Here is a 19,383-nt window from a genome sequence, read left to right as displayed (position 1 = left end):
TAATGAAGAAGGTGCTAAGAGCATTGATATTTGAGGTGGTGGCACCATTGTATTTTGAACTGAATTGGGAATGAAGGGGAACCCAGGGAAGTGTCTTCATGGCTCTATTAGCATTCTACCAACAGAAACATTTCCTCTTCTTGCTGTGTGGGCTCCAGGGCTGTGGCAGGGGGCTTTGATCTCATGTCTCGTCCAGCATATGGTGTTACTAAGCGTAGTCAAAGTGCAAACCTTCACAGAAAATTACAGAGCCTCGAGAAGGGATGGAGGCGTTCTCCCTTTCATTTCCTTTCCTGCCGTGTTCCTGGTCTTTTGATGCAATCTGCAAGCACTTCTCGGGTATTTACAATATATGCAGTCCATTACTTAACAGTGCAGGATTATTTTCACTACTGAGATTGGCAGGCTGCTTCTTGCCAGGATAGAACCGGAGTGTTCTTCAGAATAAGTCTTAATGAGCTTTCCTTCTTTTGGCTCAACACACTGGCACTTGACTAAGGAGACATACTACTCCAAGGAAGACGTAACATGGGGTGCTGACACTTGTGCCCCCAAATTTTTATAAGTGTTTGAAAATCTGCTAGTCCTGTAGAAGAATAATCTTCCAAAGAGATTCAAATTCCGATGAGCTAAATTATGTTCCACAGGAAAGATGCAGTTGGCTCCTTCATCTTTTAGACCGGAAGAGATCTTGAGAGAATTGAACCCAGCCTTCTTCATTCCAGGCCAACACTCCTACCTGGCCACGCAGTGGCCCTCTACACATAACTTTCAGTCATTAATTAAAACAACTAAGATCCCTTTGTGAGGGCAAAATGGTTTGGGGTTTCGTTTGTTTGTTTGTGTTTGTTTTGCTTTTCAAGACAGGGTTTCTGTCTTAGAAACCCTATGGAACCAGTCTTAAAACTTGATTTATAGACCAGGCTGGCCTCGAACTCAAGGAGATCTGCCTGCCTTCTGAGTGCTGGGCTTAAAGGTGTGCGCCACTACCACCTGGCAAAAATGATATTTTTTTTTCAAGTTTACTTATCTCATTTTTATTTCTTTGTGCATGCATGCTAGCTCTCCCCTTCAACCACAAGGGTTCTGAGTATTAAACTCGGGACATCAGGCTTAGTGATAGGTACCTTTAACTGCTGAGCCATCCCACCTGCCCCCAAATAACAATTTTTAATGAGTTCCGTACATCTCACTGAAGAGAATGGGAGGCTATGTCTCATAGAGATCGGAAACCTAGCTTGCAATCCGTCACAGTTGATTTCCTTTTGCCTCTACATAACGGTTTGCTGTGAAGTCTGAGCCACTCTAATGAACCTGGACTCAGAGAAAAGGGTCCCAGAAACTGGAAAGCACTTGGATCTTGGGAGGCTTTGAGTGTTTTCAGGGTTTCTGATTGTTGTACCCATTGGCAAAGGGAAAGAGAAAATAAAATACTATTCAGAAAGTCTAATGAAGGACAGGAGCATCTGCCTGCAACAGGTAAACACAATAGGCTGGTTCCTGGCTGCCCCTCTTCCTGACTGTCTGTGCCCTGATCTATCAGGTGTTAATTGCTTTGAGTAGTTACAGACTATCAACCTCCAGACCCTTGCTGGTGTATATACAGGCATGTGTCAATCAACAGCTTCTTGGTGTCCATCTGTAAAAACCAGAGTGTGCTTTGCCTTCACCTCCAGCAGAGCAGAGACTGTCGCAGCAGTTAGCTCATGTCCCTCATTCTTAGCATCCTTTCCTCAAAACCAGGTGCTTCGCGACTTTTGCATTGCCCTACAAAATCCCCTCAAGGGAAGAACAATTTTGCTTTGGCTCATAGCTTCACGGCACCATGGCAAGGAAGCCCTCTGTGGTAAAAGAGCTCAAATCATGGTGGGTGGCTTGGTATGATGCTGAGGATACTCAAATGATGGTCGAGCAGGAAGCAGAACAAGAGACCCAGAGAGGGTGAGTATAACTTTAAGGGGCTGACCCCCATGCATACTGAAGCACTTCTCTCAGTGAGGATCCAATTCTAAAAGGTCCACAAGGCTCTGAAAACAGTGCCACTAGCAAGGGAACAAGGGTCAAAAACAGGAAGCTCTGGGGGACATTTTAGCTTCAAACAATAACACTGGAGATATGAACAATCCTCACCTAATTTCCGTATGAATTTTATATTGATGTCAAATATTAAATATGAAAGTGTGTTGTAAGATACCTTAATAATTTCAATTCATAAAGCAATCATGACCATGTGAAGTAGAGTATAAAGAAGATTGCTTTTTTTCTCGCTATCTAAAGCCAGAGCCTGCTAACACTTTATTTTCTTTGCCTCTGCCTGTTTATGAAGGCTCTGACTATCCAATAGTTATTGAATGTCGCCAAAATGAAGTCAAAAGGGTGACTGCCCGTTTAGATTGGCCTAGTTGTGTGTGGCTAAATAAATGTTTTAGTGAGGTATAGATAAAAATCTAAAATAAAAAAAATAGTGAAAAGTTATACCATAAAGTACAATCACACATTTGCTTTTTTATGAGTGACAAATATTTTCCTTTTTAAGAGATACTTTTAAACCTAGGGTATGTCTGTAGGCTACAAACTCCCCTTGATTCTCGGGAAGACAACATTATATTGCTGCTATAAAATCTCAGCTACATATAAACAACTCAATGCTGTAACCATAAACAGGAATGGATTTGTCTTATTTCCTAAGTCACTATGCTCACTCAACACCTGCCTCTCCCTTGGGGATGGCCAGAGTAGTTACAGTTCACTGTGCCACTTGGAGATATCCATAGTCTGTTTATGCATGCTAATGTCAAACCATCAGACTTCCCAGGACTGGTAGTTTTTCCTTTGACATGAAAATTTAGTGTGGTAGCCATTCACCTTGCAAGGGGGAGGAGTCAGGCTTGGTGCTTGCCTTCTATGGCCGAAGTAGCAGTTATTATTTCAAAGGACAGAGTGCCAGTCACACTGCTTTCACCTATGGTGATTGCTGGCCCCACCCCTCCATCAATCACACTCACACACAGATCTATTTACTCCAGCTAAGCTGGGATCTTCTAGGACATAGGGTTTTGCTTGTTTATTTAGTTTTGGTTTTTGTTTGTTTGGGTGCTGTGTGTGTGTGTGTGTGTGTGTGTGTGTGTGTGTGTATGTGATAGGTCTTATCCAGTCCATTTTTCTCCTAGCAAAGGACATGCTGAAATGCCTCAGTAAAGTTTTTAAAAACCCTAGGTCTCCTTATCTCAAGCTTCAGTCCTCACTAGCGATAACCCAGCAATGTACTTAGTAAAGTTTCTGGTGCTGTTCTGCAGTGTGAGCCCAAGATCCTGTACTTTTAACATCTCAGCTGCTAAGCGACAATGGATGATAGTTCCTCCACAACAAGATAGTTATGGAAACACGGGAGTTATTTTATGTAGAGTACTCAGTTCCTCCCCAGCCTTCAGGAAGTCCTACTTACTATTATTGTTGTTACAGGTTGGGCAGCCCCAGTATTAAAATGTCCTCAGTGAGGCTGGAGAGACAGCTCAGTGATTAAGAGCACCTACTACTATTGCAGAGGACCCGAGATCAGTTCCCAGCACCCACAAAGCGGCTAACATCTAGAACTGCCGCTTCAGGAAACCCCACACCCTCTTCTGGCTTCCACAGCATCCCAGCACATGGTGAACATACATGCTTGCAAACAAAACACTCACACAGAAAATAAAAATAAATACGTTTGAAAAAGTTCTCTAAGAACTCTAAAGTCATGTTGATGTTCAAAAAATGTTTCAATTTAGAGCATTTTCAAATTCCCGACTTAAGAATGCTCAACGGGCAATGCCATCTATGCCAAATTCCACACAGACTCAACGTTCACACACACACACACACACACACACACACACAAACACACACACACACTCTCTCTCTCTCTAAAACCTGAAACTCTTGTGGTCTCAAGCGCTTTCAATGACTGATCTTCAGTCTCTGCGATTGGCACATCAGGCATAAGGAAGTGATTTAAAGTTATTGTCTGGTCTCAACCTGGGGTGTGCCTTTTAAAAAAATCATCTAGTGAGCTCACAAACACACACTGTGACTTTGTCACCCAGACATTCTGGTCTTTAGCCAGATACCTGCACTGCTGTTGTGTCCCAAAGGGGAAAATGGCGCCTTAGCAGATGCACTATAAACCCTTATTCACATTCCAGACCAGCCCTCCAGGACACAAAATTTGTTTTTCAGACTAGGGAATCAGAGGAAGCTCATTTAGGGGGTGAAAGCCAACTTCGGGGAGGGTCATTTGATAACATGGTAAGGGTCCACAGGGAACTCTCTAGTTTCCTACTGTGTCTGTGTCAGGGGCCACACTGTCTATCTGGGGTTGGCTCACACATGGTGAGGAAACAGCTGCCGGCTCTGCTGGCTGCCCTGGGTAAAATCCAGGGCGCTGCTCCAGCAGGCTTGGCTGGTTCCATGTCCTGATCTTCCCACCCCCACCCCTTCGCCAGAGGAGGCTTGGCCAGAACACTCTTCTTAACTCATCCTGCCCTAGCTGTTCCTCAACTAACTCAGTCCAGCTACAGGGGCTGCTGAAGACACAGCCGGGGTCCCTGGTCCCTTTATATGGAAAGTTTAGTGGTAACCACAGGTTTCTGGGGAAAACACCTGTGTATATACTTGGCAAACTCAAGAAGACTCCTTGCTGGGGCAAGAGCATCTGAGAATCCTTGTAGCACATGCATGTGCCCTGGGACCAGCCTGTGTCCTCTGCATAAGATTTTGGGGTGCAAGCACTGAGCAAGGTCCCCTGCTGAAATTCCTTACAGATTTTCCAGCTGTGATTATGTCAATTAACCATAACAGATAGTTGACTCTCCCAGAACCTGATCAGGTTGGAACCATTCATTAACAAAATGTTTATAATTAGGAGACAGTCATTTCTATGAAGACAGCCAGGCCTTTGCCTTTTCTACAGAGGTTTTTCCTAGAAACTTGGGCCTAGCTACATTGGAATAAAGGAGAATTCACACCCTCTAAAAAGGCTTTCCTTCAAGTTCCTGTAATTTTCTCCCTTGTTCTTTCTCAAACATGTACTTTCTCCCCCGTTCCCATTCCCTAAATGCTCCATGAAATCAGACCTGTCTGATAGTCAAAGAGTCTAGAAGCAGTGAAAAAGGAAGCCCAAGGCACCCAGCTCCCTTTGCAGCTCTCATCCCCTGTTTTTCCAGAATTTTCTTGGGTGGATCCCATTGAAAACACCAGCCCTGTCTCAAGATTCCTTTTATACATCTGTCTCTTGGACTTCCCTTGGCTAACTAGACTATACACCATTTGGTCTGACAAGCTTGTCAGAAGAACAAGACCAAAAAAAACAAAACCAAAACAAAACAAAACAAAAAAAACAGGAAATCAATCCCAAATCCCAGAAAGGCACATCCCTGTAAAGACCTGATATTCTGCTCTTAGGAGGAGGGCACTAACAGAGGAAAACAGACATGTCGAAGGCATGGGATGTAGGGATGAGCCCATTTCGCCACACTCTAAGGGTGATGCTGACTGTATAGTTTCATCCATGTCCGAGTTCATGTTGCACAAGTGTCCTGGTCAAATGCTAGATCCCCACTTGCCAACCAAGGACCTAGAAGAAGATAGGCAGATAAACATTTTCTACTTTATTTATTCAGGTTGAGATTCTTTTCTTGCTACAATGTATAATGTGATATCTACTGTCTCCTAAAATCTTTCAAGGAGATGAAAGGAGCAACCACTTCAAGACTCCCTGTGAGCCAGTGCTGTGAGGGGCTGCTGAAGAACCAGCCAGTACATCTCACCGGAGATGCAGGTAGAGCCGAAGCTTCCTGCATTCCTGCAGGTCTTTTCAGGCTTCCCCTCCAACATCAGCAGCAGCCCACCTCCAAGTAGGTGACACCCTCAGCCCTGAAGCCCAGCTCAGGCTTCCCAGAGCATCCTGAGGCTCCTCGCTGGAGTTGTCACAGCTCCACCTGTCAGTTCTTATTTCTTGGTACCAACAAGGCTGCTTGATCAGCAGCCTCCCCCATCACCCGCTGCTTGAGAAGCCATGAGGTTGGCTTTACAAGTGGACGATATTTTAAAAATTCAGAGCAATTCAGCAGCCTCCCCAGCACCCTGTGGTCTAGGTCTGTATCTTAGCTCTGTATCTTCTCGTTCCCTTCCAGACAGGGAGTTCTCACAGCTGCTTTTCCACAGTGGTTTTGGAGTTGTTACAGTTTTTTGCTATGGAGGTGAGTGTGGTGGCTGTGGTGATTGGGGTTCAAATTCAAGTAAAATGTCATGATAATTCCTGAAAGAGAAATGTTACTGGAAAATAAAGCAAACACGCCGTATTACAGAAATATCTGTTTACTCTGAATTATTTAAACACTGTTCACTAATAAAGTTGGCCTTAGGTTGTATGCTTTTCAAGAAAGAACACTTGTTTCTGAGGAGGAACCTGAATGCTGTGTGCTATCCCTTTATCTCTAGATTCCAAAATATTCCTTCTTGCTGTAACTGGATTGAAGATACCAGCCACAGGTACCATCAGAAACCGTGCACACTCACTTGAAATATGTTACATGATATCCATTGTGTTAACTACGTGTAGTAGATGGGTTGCTCCAATAAAGCAGAATGAGATAGAAGAATACTTCCTTCTGGAACAATGCTTGCTCTCTCTGGGTGATGTTGCTTTATTGGCAATCCAGGCTACTAGTAGAGATACCTGACATTGGGTGCAGGTGTGGGTGCACGTGTGTGTGTGTGTGTGTGTGTGTGTGTGTGTGTGTGTGTACTTACTATCTTCAGATATCCTATAACTCTGTCAGTCTCACTTAGAGGTATCTGTAAGGGAGGTTATGTGATCCATCCATACTCTTGGGCCTTTACCTTTGTTTATCCTGGCTCTGTGATTTTCTGCAGAAGGTCTAGAGAATAAATGGGTTTATGCAAAACATTCCCTGCTCCACACCAGGCATCTCTCAGCTTCTAAAACTTCTCTACTTAGATGTTGTATAGGAGATGGGAACTCCGAAGCAGCTTCACCCCAGGGATCTTTGGGGGTGGTTCAACCTAAAATTCCGCAGCATTTGGGCACTGTGTCCTCTGAAAACTCCATATGATCCTTGTTCCTGGCAAGGACAGTGTCTTTGGCCAAGGTCAGCCGAGCTAAAAAGGCATATACAACATTGTCCAAGCGCAGGTCCTCCCCCTTCCGGCGGCCACACTCACCGAAGTCAGCAGTAGTTAGAGGGAGTTTGGGGAGGTCACAATAAACTGAAAAATAAACTTCACATTTCATGTTAATAAAGCAGACACCTGTGTCTCAAGTTTGCCTTTTATTTGAAATGAACCACAGTAAACTGGATGTACTTCATTAGTGTCTCACCATTTTTTCTCTAACACCCATCTCCCTGCAAAGTCGGGGTCACCGCCTCACCATGAAGTCTTCACTGACTACCCTGCCAGGTTCATGCCTCCATCCCTCCCCTTGCTAAATGGCTCAACAAGACAACGAAATGCTGGAGTGACTAAAATCCTTTGAAACTTTCTAGATTTCTCTCCTCGCTGGCTCATTTTCTTATTTGACCTGTGAGGACCCCTCCCTTCCCATTGGATGGTCAGCCTCCTGAAGTGAGGCTATGCACTCTGATTTTCCACACTGCCAGCAAAGCGTAAATCTAATAACCGGCAGTTTCTGAACACCTTGAGGGAAGGGCTGTTTTCAAAAAGTTGGTTTGCATAAACAAATAACAAGCAACGGTGGTGACTATCTCTTGCTTGTTTTTATTCATCATGAGATGCTCCTAAACGGAACCGTCGACAAAATGGCCACCTATTCTGTATTGTTAATAAGTGTTATTATTTTCCCCCGATGAACCCAGGCCTGAGCAGATTGGAGCCTGAAAACTTTCAAGATCGCTGCACGCTCAGGCACAAAGCAGGAGGGCCCTTCAGGAAACAATTTCCCAGGAATCTGTGCAGGTTATTGTATACAGGCATACGATCAGGGCCTACTTCAAGGGCTTTAAGACTGCAGGAAAATTAATCGGACCGAATCGCCAAATCTGGCCCTGACACAATCACTGTGGCGTCTCACTTGAACTTTCTTCATGGACTTTACCACAGTGGGATCCAGCGGATATTCAGGTTAGAAACCTGAAAGGGGCGGTGCCTCTCCTTTGACTCTAGCAAAAGGACACTAGAAACTTAAAACACTTTCAAAGGAATGAGCTGGCGTCTACTGACAATAGTCTATCGAAGGCCTTCCGCAGGCAACTTTGGTTCCCCTGCAGAATGCTGGGGGAATCGGTGCTGCCTCAACCTCCCGCAGGGTGGCACCGGGAAGAGTAGGTTAAATGGATAAGAGGAGGCGCACTCCCTCTGCTCCGAAGCCGCCGGCAAACTGGCCTAAAATAAAAAGATCTCTGTCTGCAATCCCCGTTTGCTTGCCCGGTAATCCACCCCCGCCCCCAGCCCGCGCGCCGACCCGTACAGCTGTTTTTAATCCCTACTTTTCTCACTTGGCGTCCGGGCTGGGGCTGACCAGACGCGGAGCCACTTAGTGTTTCCTCCTCCCCCAGCCAGGGTCTGTCCTGCCTCCGCCGTCTCTTTCTCCGCCTGCATCCCCCGGGGGGCAGAGTGTGGGAAGAACGAATTTCCGCCGGGTTTGCTAGCTCCTTGCCGACGTGGGTCCCTTCCGGACGCAGCCTGCGCGGCCCCCAGGCTGCCCCCTTCGACTGCGCTCGGAGTCTCCCCGGACCGCCGAACGAGCAGGCGCCGGAGACGCAGGCCTAGCGGCCGGTGCTCAGCAGCCAAGCCGCACCCCAGCAGCTCTTGGAAGGGATCCCGCCTGCAGTGGGGGAATCCGCTTGGCGGGGAGAATCCGCGCCAGGGAATCCAGCTCTCCGGAGTCCAGAGCAAACAAAAAGCACCAACTCTTGCTCGCTCCTCCCGCCTCCGACGCTCATCCGAAGAAACAGTTTTCTGCAGAAATGCAACAAGTAGCACCCGGGACTCGCCGAGCGCCCAGCGCCTCCTGATTTGGCTCCCCGAAGCCAGCCTGCGGAGACCCGGGCCAGTTACCCGGACAAAGGGCGGAGGAAGGGCTAGACCGAGCAGCAAAGAAGTCCCAAAGAGGCCTTTAGTGACTCTGGCCCGGCTGAGGGGAATGCAGAAGAGACACCGATCTGGCCGGCCCAGAGGACCATCCGGCCGCAGGGCGCTGGGAGGGCGGCGATGGAGGGTGTCGGCGCCGTGCGCTTCTGGCTCATGGTGTGCGGCTGCCTGGCGTTCCCGCCGCGGGCCGAGTCCGTGTGCCCCGAGCGCTGCGACTGCCAGCACCCCCAGCATCTCCTGTGCACCAACAGGGGGCTCCGCGCGGTGCCCAAGACCAGTTCTCTGCCTAGTCCCCAGGACGTGCTCACCTATAGCTTAGGAGGCAACTTCATCACTAACATCACGGCCTTCGACTTCCACCGCCTGGGGCAGCTCAAACGGCTGGACCTGCAGTACAACCAGATTCGCTCCCTCCACCCCAAGACCTTCGAGAAGCTCTCGCGCCTGGAGGAGCTGTACCTGGGGAACAACCTCTTGCAGGCGTTCACTCCTGGCACGTTGGCTCCGCTACGCAAGTTGCGCATCCTTTACGCCAACGGTAACGAGATTGGCCGCCTTAGCCGCGGCTCCTTCGAGGGCCTGGAGAGTCTAGTCAAGCTACGGCTGGACGGGAACGTGCTGGGGGCACTGCCAGACGCAGTCTTCGCTCCCCTGGGCAACCTGCTCTATCTACATCTGGAGTCTAACCGGATCCGCTTTTTGGGCAAGAATGCCTTCACTCAGCTGGGCAAGCTTCGATTCCTCAACCTCTCTGCCAACGAGCTGCAACCTTCCCTGCGCCATGCGGCCACCTTCGTCCCGCTGCGCTCCCTCTCCACTCTCATCCTCTCCTCCAACAACCTGCAGCACCTCGGCCCCCGCGTCTTCCAGCACCTGCCACGCCTTGGCCTGCTCTCCCTCAGTGGCAACCAGCTCACACAGCTCGCGCCAGAGGCCTTTTGGGGCCTGGAGGCCCTGCGCGAACTGCACCTGGAAGGCAACCGGCTGAGCCAGCTTCCCCTGGCACTGCTGGAGCCTCTGCACAGCTTGGAGGCGCTAGATTTGAGCGGCAATGAGCTGTCCACTCTGCACCCTGCCACCTTTGGCCACCAGGTTCGGCTACGTGAGCTCAGCCTGCGCGACAACGCTCTCAGAGCCCTTTCTGGAGACATCTTCGCTGCCAGCCCGGCTCTCTACCGCCTAGATCTAGACGGCAACGGTTGGACCTGCGATTGCCGGTTGCGGGGTCTGAAGCGCTGGATGGGTGACTGGCATTCTCAGGGGCGCCTTCTTACAGTCTTCGTGCAGTGTCGCCACCCCCCGGCCTTGCGGGGCAAGTACTTGGATTACCTGGATGACCAACTTCTGCAGAATGGATCTTGCGTGGATCCCTCACCTTCGCCTACAGCAGGCAGTAGGCAGTGGTCTCTATCCACAGCTACGGGTGAGGGGATGACGCCCCCTGCAGGGGGTCTCGCGCAGGAGCTACCACCGCAGCCCCAGCCCCAGCAGCGGGGGAGACTTTTACCAGGAGTGGCCTGGGGCGGGGCTGCCAAAGAGCTCACGGGCAACCGCAGCTCACTAAGGTTGAATCGGCGGGGTCCAAGTCTGCAGCGTCAGGGCCTCTCTACCGCTGCTGCTTCAGGTCCTGCCTCACAGTCCCTGGACCTGCAAGAGAAGCCTGAGCGAGGTCGTCCCACTCGTGCCAATCTTGCCCAGGCTGAGCCCACCCCGACGGCGGAGCCCGCCTCAGGGACACCATCTGCCCGAGACAGCTGGCAGCGCGCAGCAAAGCAGCGCCTAGCCTCGGAGCAGCAAGAGCGCGTAGTCGCGTCCGACGGTGGGGTCGGCTTGCCACCGCTGGTATCCGACCCCTGTGACTTCAACAAGTTCTTTCTGTGCAACCTGACAGTGGAGACGGTGAGCGCCAACAGCGCCTCGGTGCGCTGGGCGGTTCGGGAGCACCGCAGTCCCCGGCCGCAGGGCGGCGCACGCTTTCGCCTGCTCTTTGACCGCTTTGGCCAGCAGCCCAAGTTCCAGCGCTTCGTCTACCTGCCTGAGCGCAGCGACTCGGCCACGCTGCACGAGCTGCGTGGAGACACTCCTTACCTAGTGTGCGTGGAGGGCGTGCTCGGGGGCAGAGTTTGCCCCGTGGCCCCCCGGGACCACTGTGCGGGCTTGGTAACCCTGCCAGAGACAGGAGGTCGAGGCGGCGTCGACTACCAGCTCCTGACCTTGGTCTTGCTGGCTGTCAACGCGCTGCTGGTGCTCCTGGCTCTGGCGGCCTGGGGATCACGGTGGCTGCGGAGGAAGCTGCGTGCCAGGCGGAAGGGAGGGGCTCCGGTCCACGTTCGCCACATGTACTCCACCCGACGGCCACTGCGCTCCATGGGCACTGGTGTGTCCGCGGACTTCTCCGGCTTCCAGTCGCACCGGCCTCGCACCACCGTGTGCGCACTCAGCGAGGCGGACCTCATTGAGTTCCCCTGTGACCGCTTCATGGACAGCACTGGCGGTGGGGCCGGTGGCAGCTTGAGGCGGGAGGACCACCTCTTGCAAAGATTTGCTGACTAGGTTTAGTGCCTCCAGGCGGAAACCATCTCAATGGCCCTGAGGAACCTCTCTCCGTGACTCCATGCCATCTCAGAGGAAGACTTTCTTTTTTTAGACCTTTCTCTCTTTGTGCATTTGCTGAAGCCAAGTGGCACAGAAAGTGAATCCGATACCACCCTTCACATCCCAGTATTCACAAAGCAAATGGATGGGTGTTGGTTGTCAAACCCAAGAGCAGGGACAAGTGAACGCTGGGGTAAAGGTGGGAACCCTTAGCATATCTAGGGCATGGCTCCTGTGCCATTGGAGCATAGTAGCCTGGCCGGCCTTCGGCTAGAAAGGGTGCTTTATGCTCCTACTAGGACAAAAAGTCTCTGGTTTGTACATTTGTTTGCTCTGTAGTAGGGTTCTGCTCCCAGTTAAGAAAAGGGGGACTTGCCACCATCACAAAGGCTCTAGCAACTAACCCCACCGATCTGGTGGTCTTTGCCGAGATGGGCAGGGTAAATAGGTATCACACTCACCCAGGGACCCTTTTCTGTTGGCTGGTAGAGCACCCAGGAAGCCTTAAGGTTTAAAACAACCAGATGGTACCTTTTTCAACAATATGAAGAGCATTTAACAAACAGACCCATGAACTCAGACTCTTGGTTGAACTGGATCCCTTCTACTGTTTATCCTCTACAGGATGTGACCTTTTGCTGACTTTTGGGTTACTGAGATTGTTCTCAGGAGAAGGCTGCATGCAATACTTCTCCACCAGGCTTGCTCCTGTGCTTTTAATTTTATTTTTAAAATCTGCATATGGAAAAAAATTGAATGCCAGATTTGATTTTAAAAATGCACTATGCATGAAACTGCTGACTCCCTAGGGCACTCCGGCCTTCCAGCTCACTTGCCACGTTTCTGATAGCTTGTCTAGATGGGAGTCAGTGTGACCTATTTCTCACTGCATTTCGTCAGGGTCCTACCCTTCTTGACAGCTCCTGGTTCTGAGTTGCATGGCTAGGCAATACACATAAGGTAATTGTCAGGCTGGGGACCGAGTTTGGTGGTGGTGTTTGCTTATGAGGCTCTATATCCATCCCAATACCACAAAACGAAGCGATGGGTGATGTGTGTTAGTGGTATATTTTCCGACCACATTATGATAGAAGATAAGAAGAAATTGTGGGAAACAAATGTGAAAAAAAAATACAGTAATGAATATCTGCTTCTACTAAACCCAGAAGATCATGAGTACTTAACCCTCACTGTGAAATAGTTATATATTTTACAAATTAATTCCTTCAGTAGCCAGTGTTTTACTGTGTTATTAAATCTTATCTTTTAGTAGTAGTTGTAATGTTTATTATTATTATTATTTTTACTTTAGGATTAATCTCCTACATTTGTTTAGTTGTGTTTTTAACTGTGTGGGATACTTTTCTTCCCTGATATTTATGAAGTCTGTGTTTATATTAAATGTAGTGGTTGGGTTCACATTAATAATTCGTGTGTGGTCCAAGTACACTTACTAAGAGGGTGTACACTGTGGTTATAGCCAGCATGGTTATGGATTTATTAGCAGTGGGGTACTGTGCAGGTCAGCCAGTTCAAGGTGCTATGGCTAATAGTGACTCTTCTGTTTCAGGCCTCGGGCCCCTGAGGGTCCCAATGACTCAGGGAATCCATCACAGTTCAGAGCCCTTCAACCCACTCACACTATGTTTGGCCTACATGAGCCATGCCTGCCTTGTCCCAGCAGCTGAGGACCCAGGGGTCTAAATGAGCTGGTCTTTGTTTATGTCCGGATGAGTAAATGTCCAGACCACTTAAGCCACAGCTGCTTTTCTGGCAGTCTTGTTTGCGGGGCCCAAACTTAATAAACCACAGGAAATAGACTGTCATTCTGTGTTTGCTGCCAGGCCTTGTTTTAGATTCCGAGCGTATGGTACGTGGGAGGTGGGAGGTGGAGCTGTTTGCTCTTATTTTCAACCTGCAGGCTATCTGGCACCTTCTGTATAACTCACAGTTTTTCATGCACAGCAAGTTACATCTCTTAGTTGTTTCTTTTATGCAGTGTAAAACCGAGGCCCATTGAAAGTCTGGGGATAAAAAAAAAAAAAATACTGACTGGATCTACCATCTGCCTTTTTCAACTGTAGAATATCACCAAAAATGGTTAAGGCCTGGATTTAAAATAGTTTTACTGAAAAGTCTTTCAGTGAGAATAAATAAATGTTATACACTGTTATGTTCAATTATGTCAATAAACCCACATACTAATGGAGATGTCTTGTTGGAACTTCCAAATATTTTGATGCATGTTTAAAATGACAGGATGAGTTTTTCAACAGCAGTTTTCACTCATATAAATGAAATATAAGCTTGATATTTATGAGGGTTCTTTTTATTATTTTCCTTTTTATAAAGAGTATGGACTCTATCTTAAAGAAATGATTGTATACAGAAGTTTCTGTCCCACCCAGTCCCACAACCATTCAGTCCCAAAGAAACACACAGAGGCATGTATTAATTACAAACTGTTTGGCCTATTAGCTCAGTCTTATTACTAACTAGCTCTTGCAACTTAAATTAACCCATAATTCTTGTCTGTGTTTAGCCACATAGCTTGATACCTTTTCTCAGTAAGGCATTTTCATCTTGCTTCCTCTGTGTCTGGCTGGTGACTGACTCTGTTTTTCCTCTTCCCAGAATTCTCCTCGTGTGGTTGCCCCCCCATACTTCCTCCCTAAGTACTGACCAATCAGTGTTTTATTAAACCAATAGGAATGACAAATCTTTACAGTGTACAAAAACATTATCACATAGTAGTAAATGATTGTGTGAGTTTATATGTAAAGAGACATGCACATTGCTCTAAAACTAAATGGCCAGCCCAGAGTAAAATGTTGCCAAATGCCAATGACAGTAAGGTAGCTAGGTCCTACCTAACAGCTGCACCATCTGGATTTCATTCTTTTCTCCACATTTACAGAGTTTGTGAAAAGATAATATTTTTAAAGATAAAGAATCGTCTTTGTATGAGTTAGCAGTGTTAAATCCCGAAGCCACAGCTAGGTCTGGTTCAGCATAAACCTCACACAATGCAGGCTGCTTCTGCAAGGTGGGAAGTGCGGTCAGGGCAGCTGCATTCATTGGCCACCCCTGGTTCTCACCAAAGCCCAACAGCAATGAGCCGCTACTATGTGTGAAAGAGTCATTTAAAGCAGACATCGGAGTGTTTGCAGTTAATCACTCCCGCTTCTCTTTTAAGAGTTGGAGATAAATGACAGCCAAGCATTTGAATGCCAGAGATTTATTCAAACCTCCAGACTGTGGTCCAGGGTGAAGAGAATTATAGTCACCATCTTAAGAGAATTATAGTGTGAAAGTCCACGACCAGGACACATGATGCAGGCTCATGGCCATCAGAGGGTCATCACTGCCCCCCCCATTCTCTACTGTCATCCTCTTCTGTGTCAGTTGAGATGGACATCCTGCATTTCCACTGTACAGAGAAACTACTGAGCAGCAGCCAGCAGCGACTTTGCCAGCACGTGCTTGAGTACATCCTTACTAGCTGGGTTCTCCTGCAGGAAACGGCACGTTGCGTGACGCTACTTAGAATTTCAGGGCCTAGGCATTTCTGCCTAAACACAATTAGAAAATCCTATAATAAGATAAAAGCTATCTATCCCTGCCCCTGCCCCTTGGGACTCTTCGATAATTTGGTGTAGAATGATAGTAATTGAAATAATTTCTCATAATTTCAAAAGGGGGTGAGTTTAATAGTCAGGAAATGTTTCATGTTTATGAAATGCTTGGCATAATTTGCCTCATCCTTCAGACAAAAATTTAGGGTGCAGAGGCAGCTCGATTTTGCAATGACCTCCTTTTTTTGTCCCTTCCTCCACAGACTACCCAGGATCCTTTTCCTCTCAGCTTTCTTAAACATTTACTTTTCATGCTTTTCTTCTGAGGGATTTTTAGACCATTTCATCTTTAGTAAAAGGTGGGGCAAATAATCTTCTTCATGTTGCCCAAGGAAACTGAGCCATTTGGAGATTCTGCTTAAGCATCAGTGGATTAATTATTAAAATAACTGTGAGAGACTAAGTAGGAAAGCCATACTCTGGCTGCTTTATCTTGAAACAGAGTACCTGATCATCTGAGAGCGTTTCAGCCATGGGTGGTGTGATTTGTCCTTTGTACGGTACCATGGCTGTGTAATTTGACCGTGGAGACAGAAATTGGCTGTCATGTCCATCGATCCGGACGCTAGCATACCACTGTGAACCGAGCCCAGGCTGCAACAGTGGATCACTCCTTTCCCCTTTCCAGATTATGGTTTCAGGTGAAGTCATGCTCACCCTATAGCTGACGTCACACTTAGCTCTCAGCACGTGTCCACTGTGGCGTGCGAAAACTCACTTTTGCTTCAGGGCGTCGCCCTCTGAGTCCCTCATCTTCCAGTCACATATCCTTCCGAAGATTTTCACTTTAGGAGATCAAAATACCTCTCAATAACAGCACCCACATTAACTCCTCTCAGCAAGTTAACAAAACCGCAGTGTTTGTTTCCAGCCCGAAATGTCTCCATTGGAAATATTCCCCCGCTTATATCCCTAAGCCCTGTCCTCAGACCTAACTGATGTATTACTTTCTGGTCCAAGCTTAGACATCCTGGCCAGGAAACATGTGGAGCTCAAAGGATAACTTGTAAGAATAGGCTCTATCCTGCCCCATGAGTCCCTCTCGTAGGCCCTTGTTAGTGTTCTAAACTGGTAGTCACACCTCGTTCAGCCAGCACACTATTGCTCTGTCTATTCCCGGTGCTGGTGTTCGTGTAAGCGTGAGCCGTATGCGCGCTGCTGTGTGTTGTGTCTTTTTAGGGGTGTATGTGTGCGGAGAGAGGAAGGGGTCTGTTTCCAAGTTGCTCCTTCCACAGTGCTGCCCTGTGGTGGCCCAGGGGTGGGGCTTGGGGCGGTCCTCTCTCTTCCTCTCTCATCTCTGTCTACTTGCTAATTCCTCATTTATCAGGAAGAGCTCCACAGGCTTCTGCTGCCAAAGCCCTTAGCTTCTGTTCATTCGCTCAATGCACGTTATTCGAATGGAGTTACACTCCCGGAAAGCTCGTTGCTTCTTGAAGGCTATGTGCTTCCTCTCTCAGCCTTCCCAGGGATTGTCACATTTTTTTTTCTACTTCTGAATTACTACCAAATGCACACATTCCCACGCTCATTCACACTTGCATGCATACACACTCACACATACATACATGAGCTCACACACACACATATACACACTCATATATTCATTTACATACATTGATATACTCACACTCCTGCACACATGCTCATACATTCACACTCACATACATATGGACATTCACATACAGACACTAACACATGCATATGTGCACACACACATACGCACACACACACTACCTCCTTTGCCTTGGCCTGGTCTCCTCTTTGCACCATGTGCTCTTATCCCTTACCAGGGCTTTCTTCACCTAAAAGCTCATAATTTAAAATGGATCAAGAAAGTTGCCAGAATATTTCACGTTTGTACTCTCTACTGAGCAGTATTCTCTCTTCATGCTCTTTCTGTTTGCTTTAGAGCTCCCTCTCTCCATCCCTGAGAGCAGTTCCTAAGCTCATATTGCTTTCCCCACAGGAACAGCTCTCTTAAATAACCGTAACATAATGATCATGGTTGGAATTTGTAACCCTGATTAAAAAAGGATGAAAAAAGAGTAAAATCAGATTTCCATTCCTTTCCAGTTTATATTCAAGTTACCTACTCTCTTAAACAATCCTCGGACTGCACTCCTTCCTTTCCTCCTTTCTTTGCCTACTCCTTGTCCTCCTCCTGCTTTCGGTCATGGTGTATAGCACAGCAATAGAAAGCCAGTTTGGGAGCTTAGTGATTCTCAACCTCCTCGGTGCTGAGATTCTAGCATGCACCATAGCGCCTGGCTTGCAAATTGATCTTGAAATGTCTCCATGCCTGCTGGTCCAAGGTCAGTAAGCATGGATAGGCATGCATCCCGTACCTTTGGTTTAAAAAAGTAGAAAGCCTTTCTCATCCAGGCATGGCATATCTAGTACTCTGGAGGAAGAGGCAAGTGGATCTCTGCCAGTTCAAGGAAACATAGTGATACACTGTCTCAAAATCAAATCAGAGCAAAACACTTTTCTTGAGAATAACCTCTGCAGTTTTGTTACAAACAAGAGACCCTAACTCTTTCTATTACTATTCTGAAACATTGATTAATGCATTTTTTTAAGACAGGATTTCTCTGTGCAGCCCTAGCTGTCCTGAAACTTGCTTTGAAGACCACGCTGGTCTTGAATGCACAGAGATTCACTGCTCTCTACCTTCCAGTTTCCCACCACTGCCTGGCGATTGATGCCTATTCTTGTGCCAAAATTGTTACCTTGCTTGCATGGTAAATCTTGAAATGAGGGTTTCCTATCTTTTTCTCTATTAAAGATGACTTTAACTCACTGGACATTTCCAGTGTATGCAGACATTATCGAGAATGGGAAGCACAGGGGTGCTAAATGCTTCACAGGTTATAGCCCCTGTAGGTTATATATTATATATATTATTTTAAATTTTTGTGATGTGTGTGTGTGTGTGTGTGTGTGTGTTATTGCTAGATAAAATATGTCTGGGTGTGAGTAAGATGGTTCAGCAGCTAAACTACCTGCTGCCAAGCCTGGGGATCTGAATTAGACCCCCGGGACTTACATGGTTAAAAGAAGAGAGCTGACTCCTACAGATTGTTCTCTGGCCTCCATACGCACACTGTGGCACATGAGCATTTGTTCATGCACACACACACACACACACACACACACACACACACACACACTGCATACATGCACTAAAAGTGATTTTAAAATATAGTTTGAGGCTGGAGAGGTGACTCAGAGGTTAAGAGCACTGCCTGCTCTTCCAAAGGTCCTGAGTTCAATACCCAGCAACCACATGGTGGCTCACAACCATCTGTAATGAGATCTGGTGCCCTCTTCTGGCCTGCAGGCAGAGTACTGAGAATATTGTATACATAATAAATAAGATATAGTTTGACAAGAATTATGTTTTTGATAATTCAATTTCTTTATTAAAAAGTGACACAACTGGATAACTTATAGATGTCTTCAAGTTCTCTGGGTTGGGAGTTCCAGTCAAGGCTCTGGCAGATCTAGCATTTAGGGATGGCCTACTTCATTGCATCTGTGTCCTCACTGGGTACATGGAGTAAAGTAGCCAGTCTATGGCCTCTTTTATAAAGGTGAAAATTCCATTCACAGGGGCTCTGACTCAAGGCCTAACTGTATCCTAAAGACCTTACTTTCTAATACCATTTCCTGGGGATTATCATTTCAATGTATGACTCTGGTATCTGGGAGAATACAAACATTATGATTGTAGTAGGTGCAGGTGATTGCATTGGAGGAAAGCTGAATGTTTTGTATATATGAGACAAGTCTCATCACATAACTGAGTACTGGGATTACAGACAGGCAGCACCACCCTGGCAAGCACTGACCTTTTACTGACAGCCCCGGATCTGTGAATGCTTCCTATCTCTCAAGGGATTTACCTCCTGATAGAGATTGCCTGGGTTTTACAAACAAACTGAAATCTATGTTGCTAGCACTATCTGTATTTCACAACTTTTTGAGGCTATCATAAATGAATTTTATTTCCATTTTTTTCTTTTTTTATTAAACTTTTTTTTAA

At 47.1% G+C, this 19,383-nt stretch overlaps 2 protein-coding genes across 2 annotated transcripts; one reads left to right on the top strand and one right to left on the bottom strand.

The window, feature by feature from the left end:
- Window positions 1-7,256: 7,256 nt before the first annotated feature.
- Window positions 7,257-9,200, bottom strand: LOC113457613. Its single transcript, XM_026785947.1, has 3 exons — window positions 9,176-9,200; window positions 8,514-9,098; window positions 7,257-8,400 (listed from the first exon to the last, which is right to left on the bottom strand). The coding sequence occupies exons 1-3, from the start codon at window positions 9,198-9,200 to the stop codon at window positions 8,345-8,347; spliced, it is 666 nt and encodes a 221-aa protein (XP_026641748.1). The 3' UTR covers window positions 7,257-8,344.
- Window positions 9,070-13,911, top strand: Tril (TLR4 interactor with leucine rich repeats). Its single transcript, XM_005360827.3, has one exon. The coding sequence runs from the start codon at window positions 9,229-9,231 to the stop codon at window positions 11,659-11,661; it is 2,433 nt and encodes an 810-aa protein (XP_005360884.1). The 5' UTR covers window positions 9,070-9,228; the 3' UTR covers window positions 11,662-13,911.
- The last annotated feature ends 5,472 nt before the right edge of the window (window positions 13,912-19,383 follow it).

This window comes from Microtus ochrogaster, linkage group LG3, assembly GCF_000317375.1.
Source record: "Microtus ochrogaster isolate Prairie Vole_2 linkage group LG3, MicOch1.0, whole genome shotgun sequence".
Classification (NCBI taxonomy): Eukaryota; Metazoa; Chordata; class Mammalia; order Rodentia; family Cricetidae; genus Microtus; species Microtus ochrogaster.
Note: the sequence above shows the minus strand (reverse complement) of the source record. Positions and strands in the feature narration are given on the sequence as shown.

Coding starts and splice junctions, on each gene's coding strand:
- Tril (XM_005360827.3), top strand. CDS start 9,229: ATGGAGGGTGTCGGCGCCGTGCGCTTCTGGCTCATGGTGTGCGGCTGC.
- LOC113457613 (XM_026785947.1), bottom strand. CDS start 9,200: ATGGTCCTCTGGGCCGGCCAGATCG. Junction 9,099..9,175: donor CCTCTGGGCCGGCCAGATCG/GTGTCTCTTCTG, acceptor TGCTCGGTCTAG/CCCTTCCTCCGCCCTTTGTC. Junction 8,401..8,513: donor AGCCCCAGCCCGGACGCCAA/GTGAGAAAAGTA, acceptor TTTTTATTTTAG/GCCAGTTTGCCGGCGGCTTC.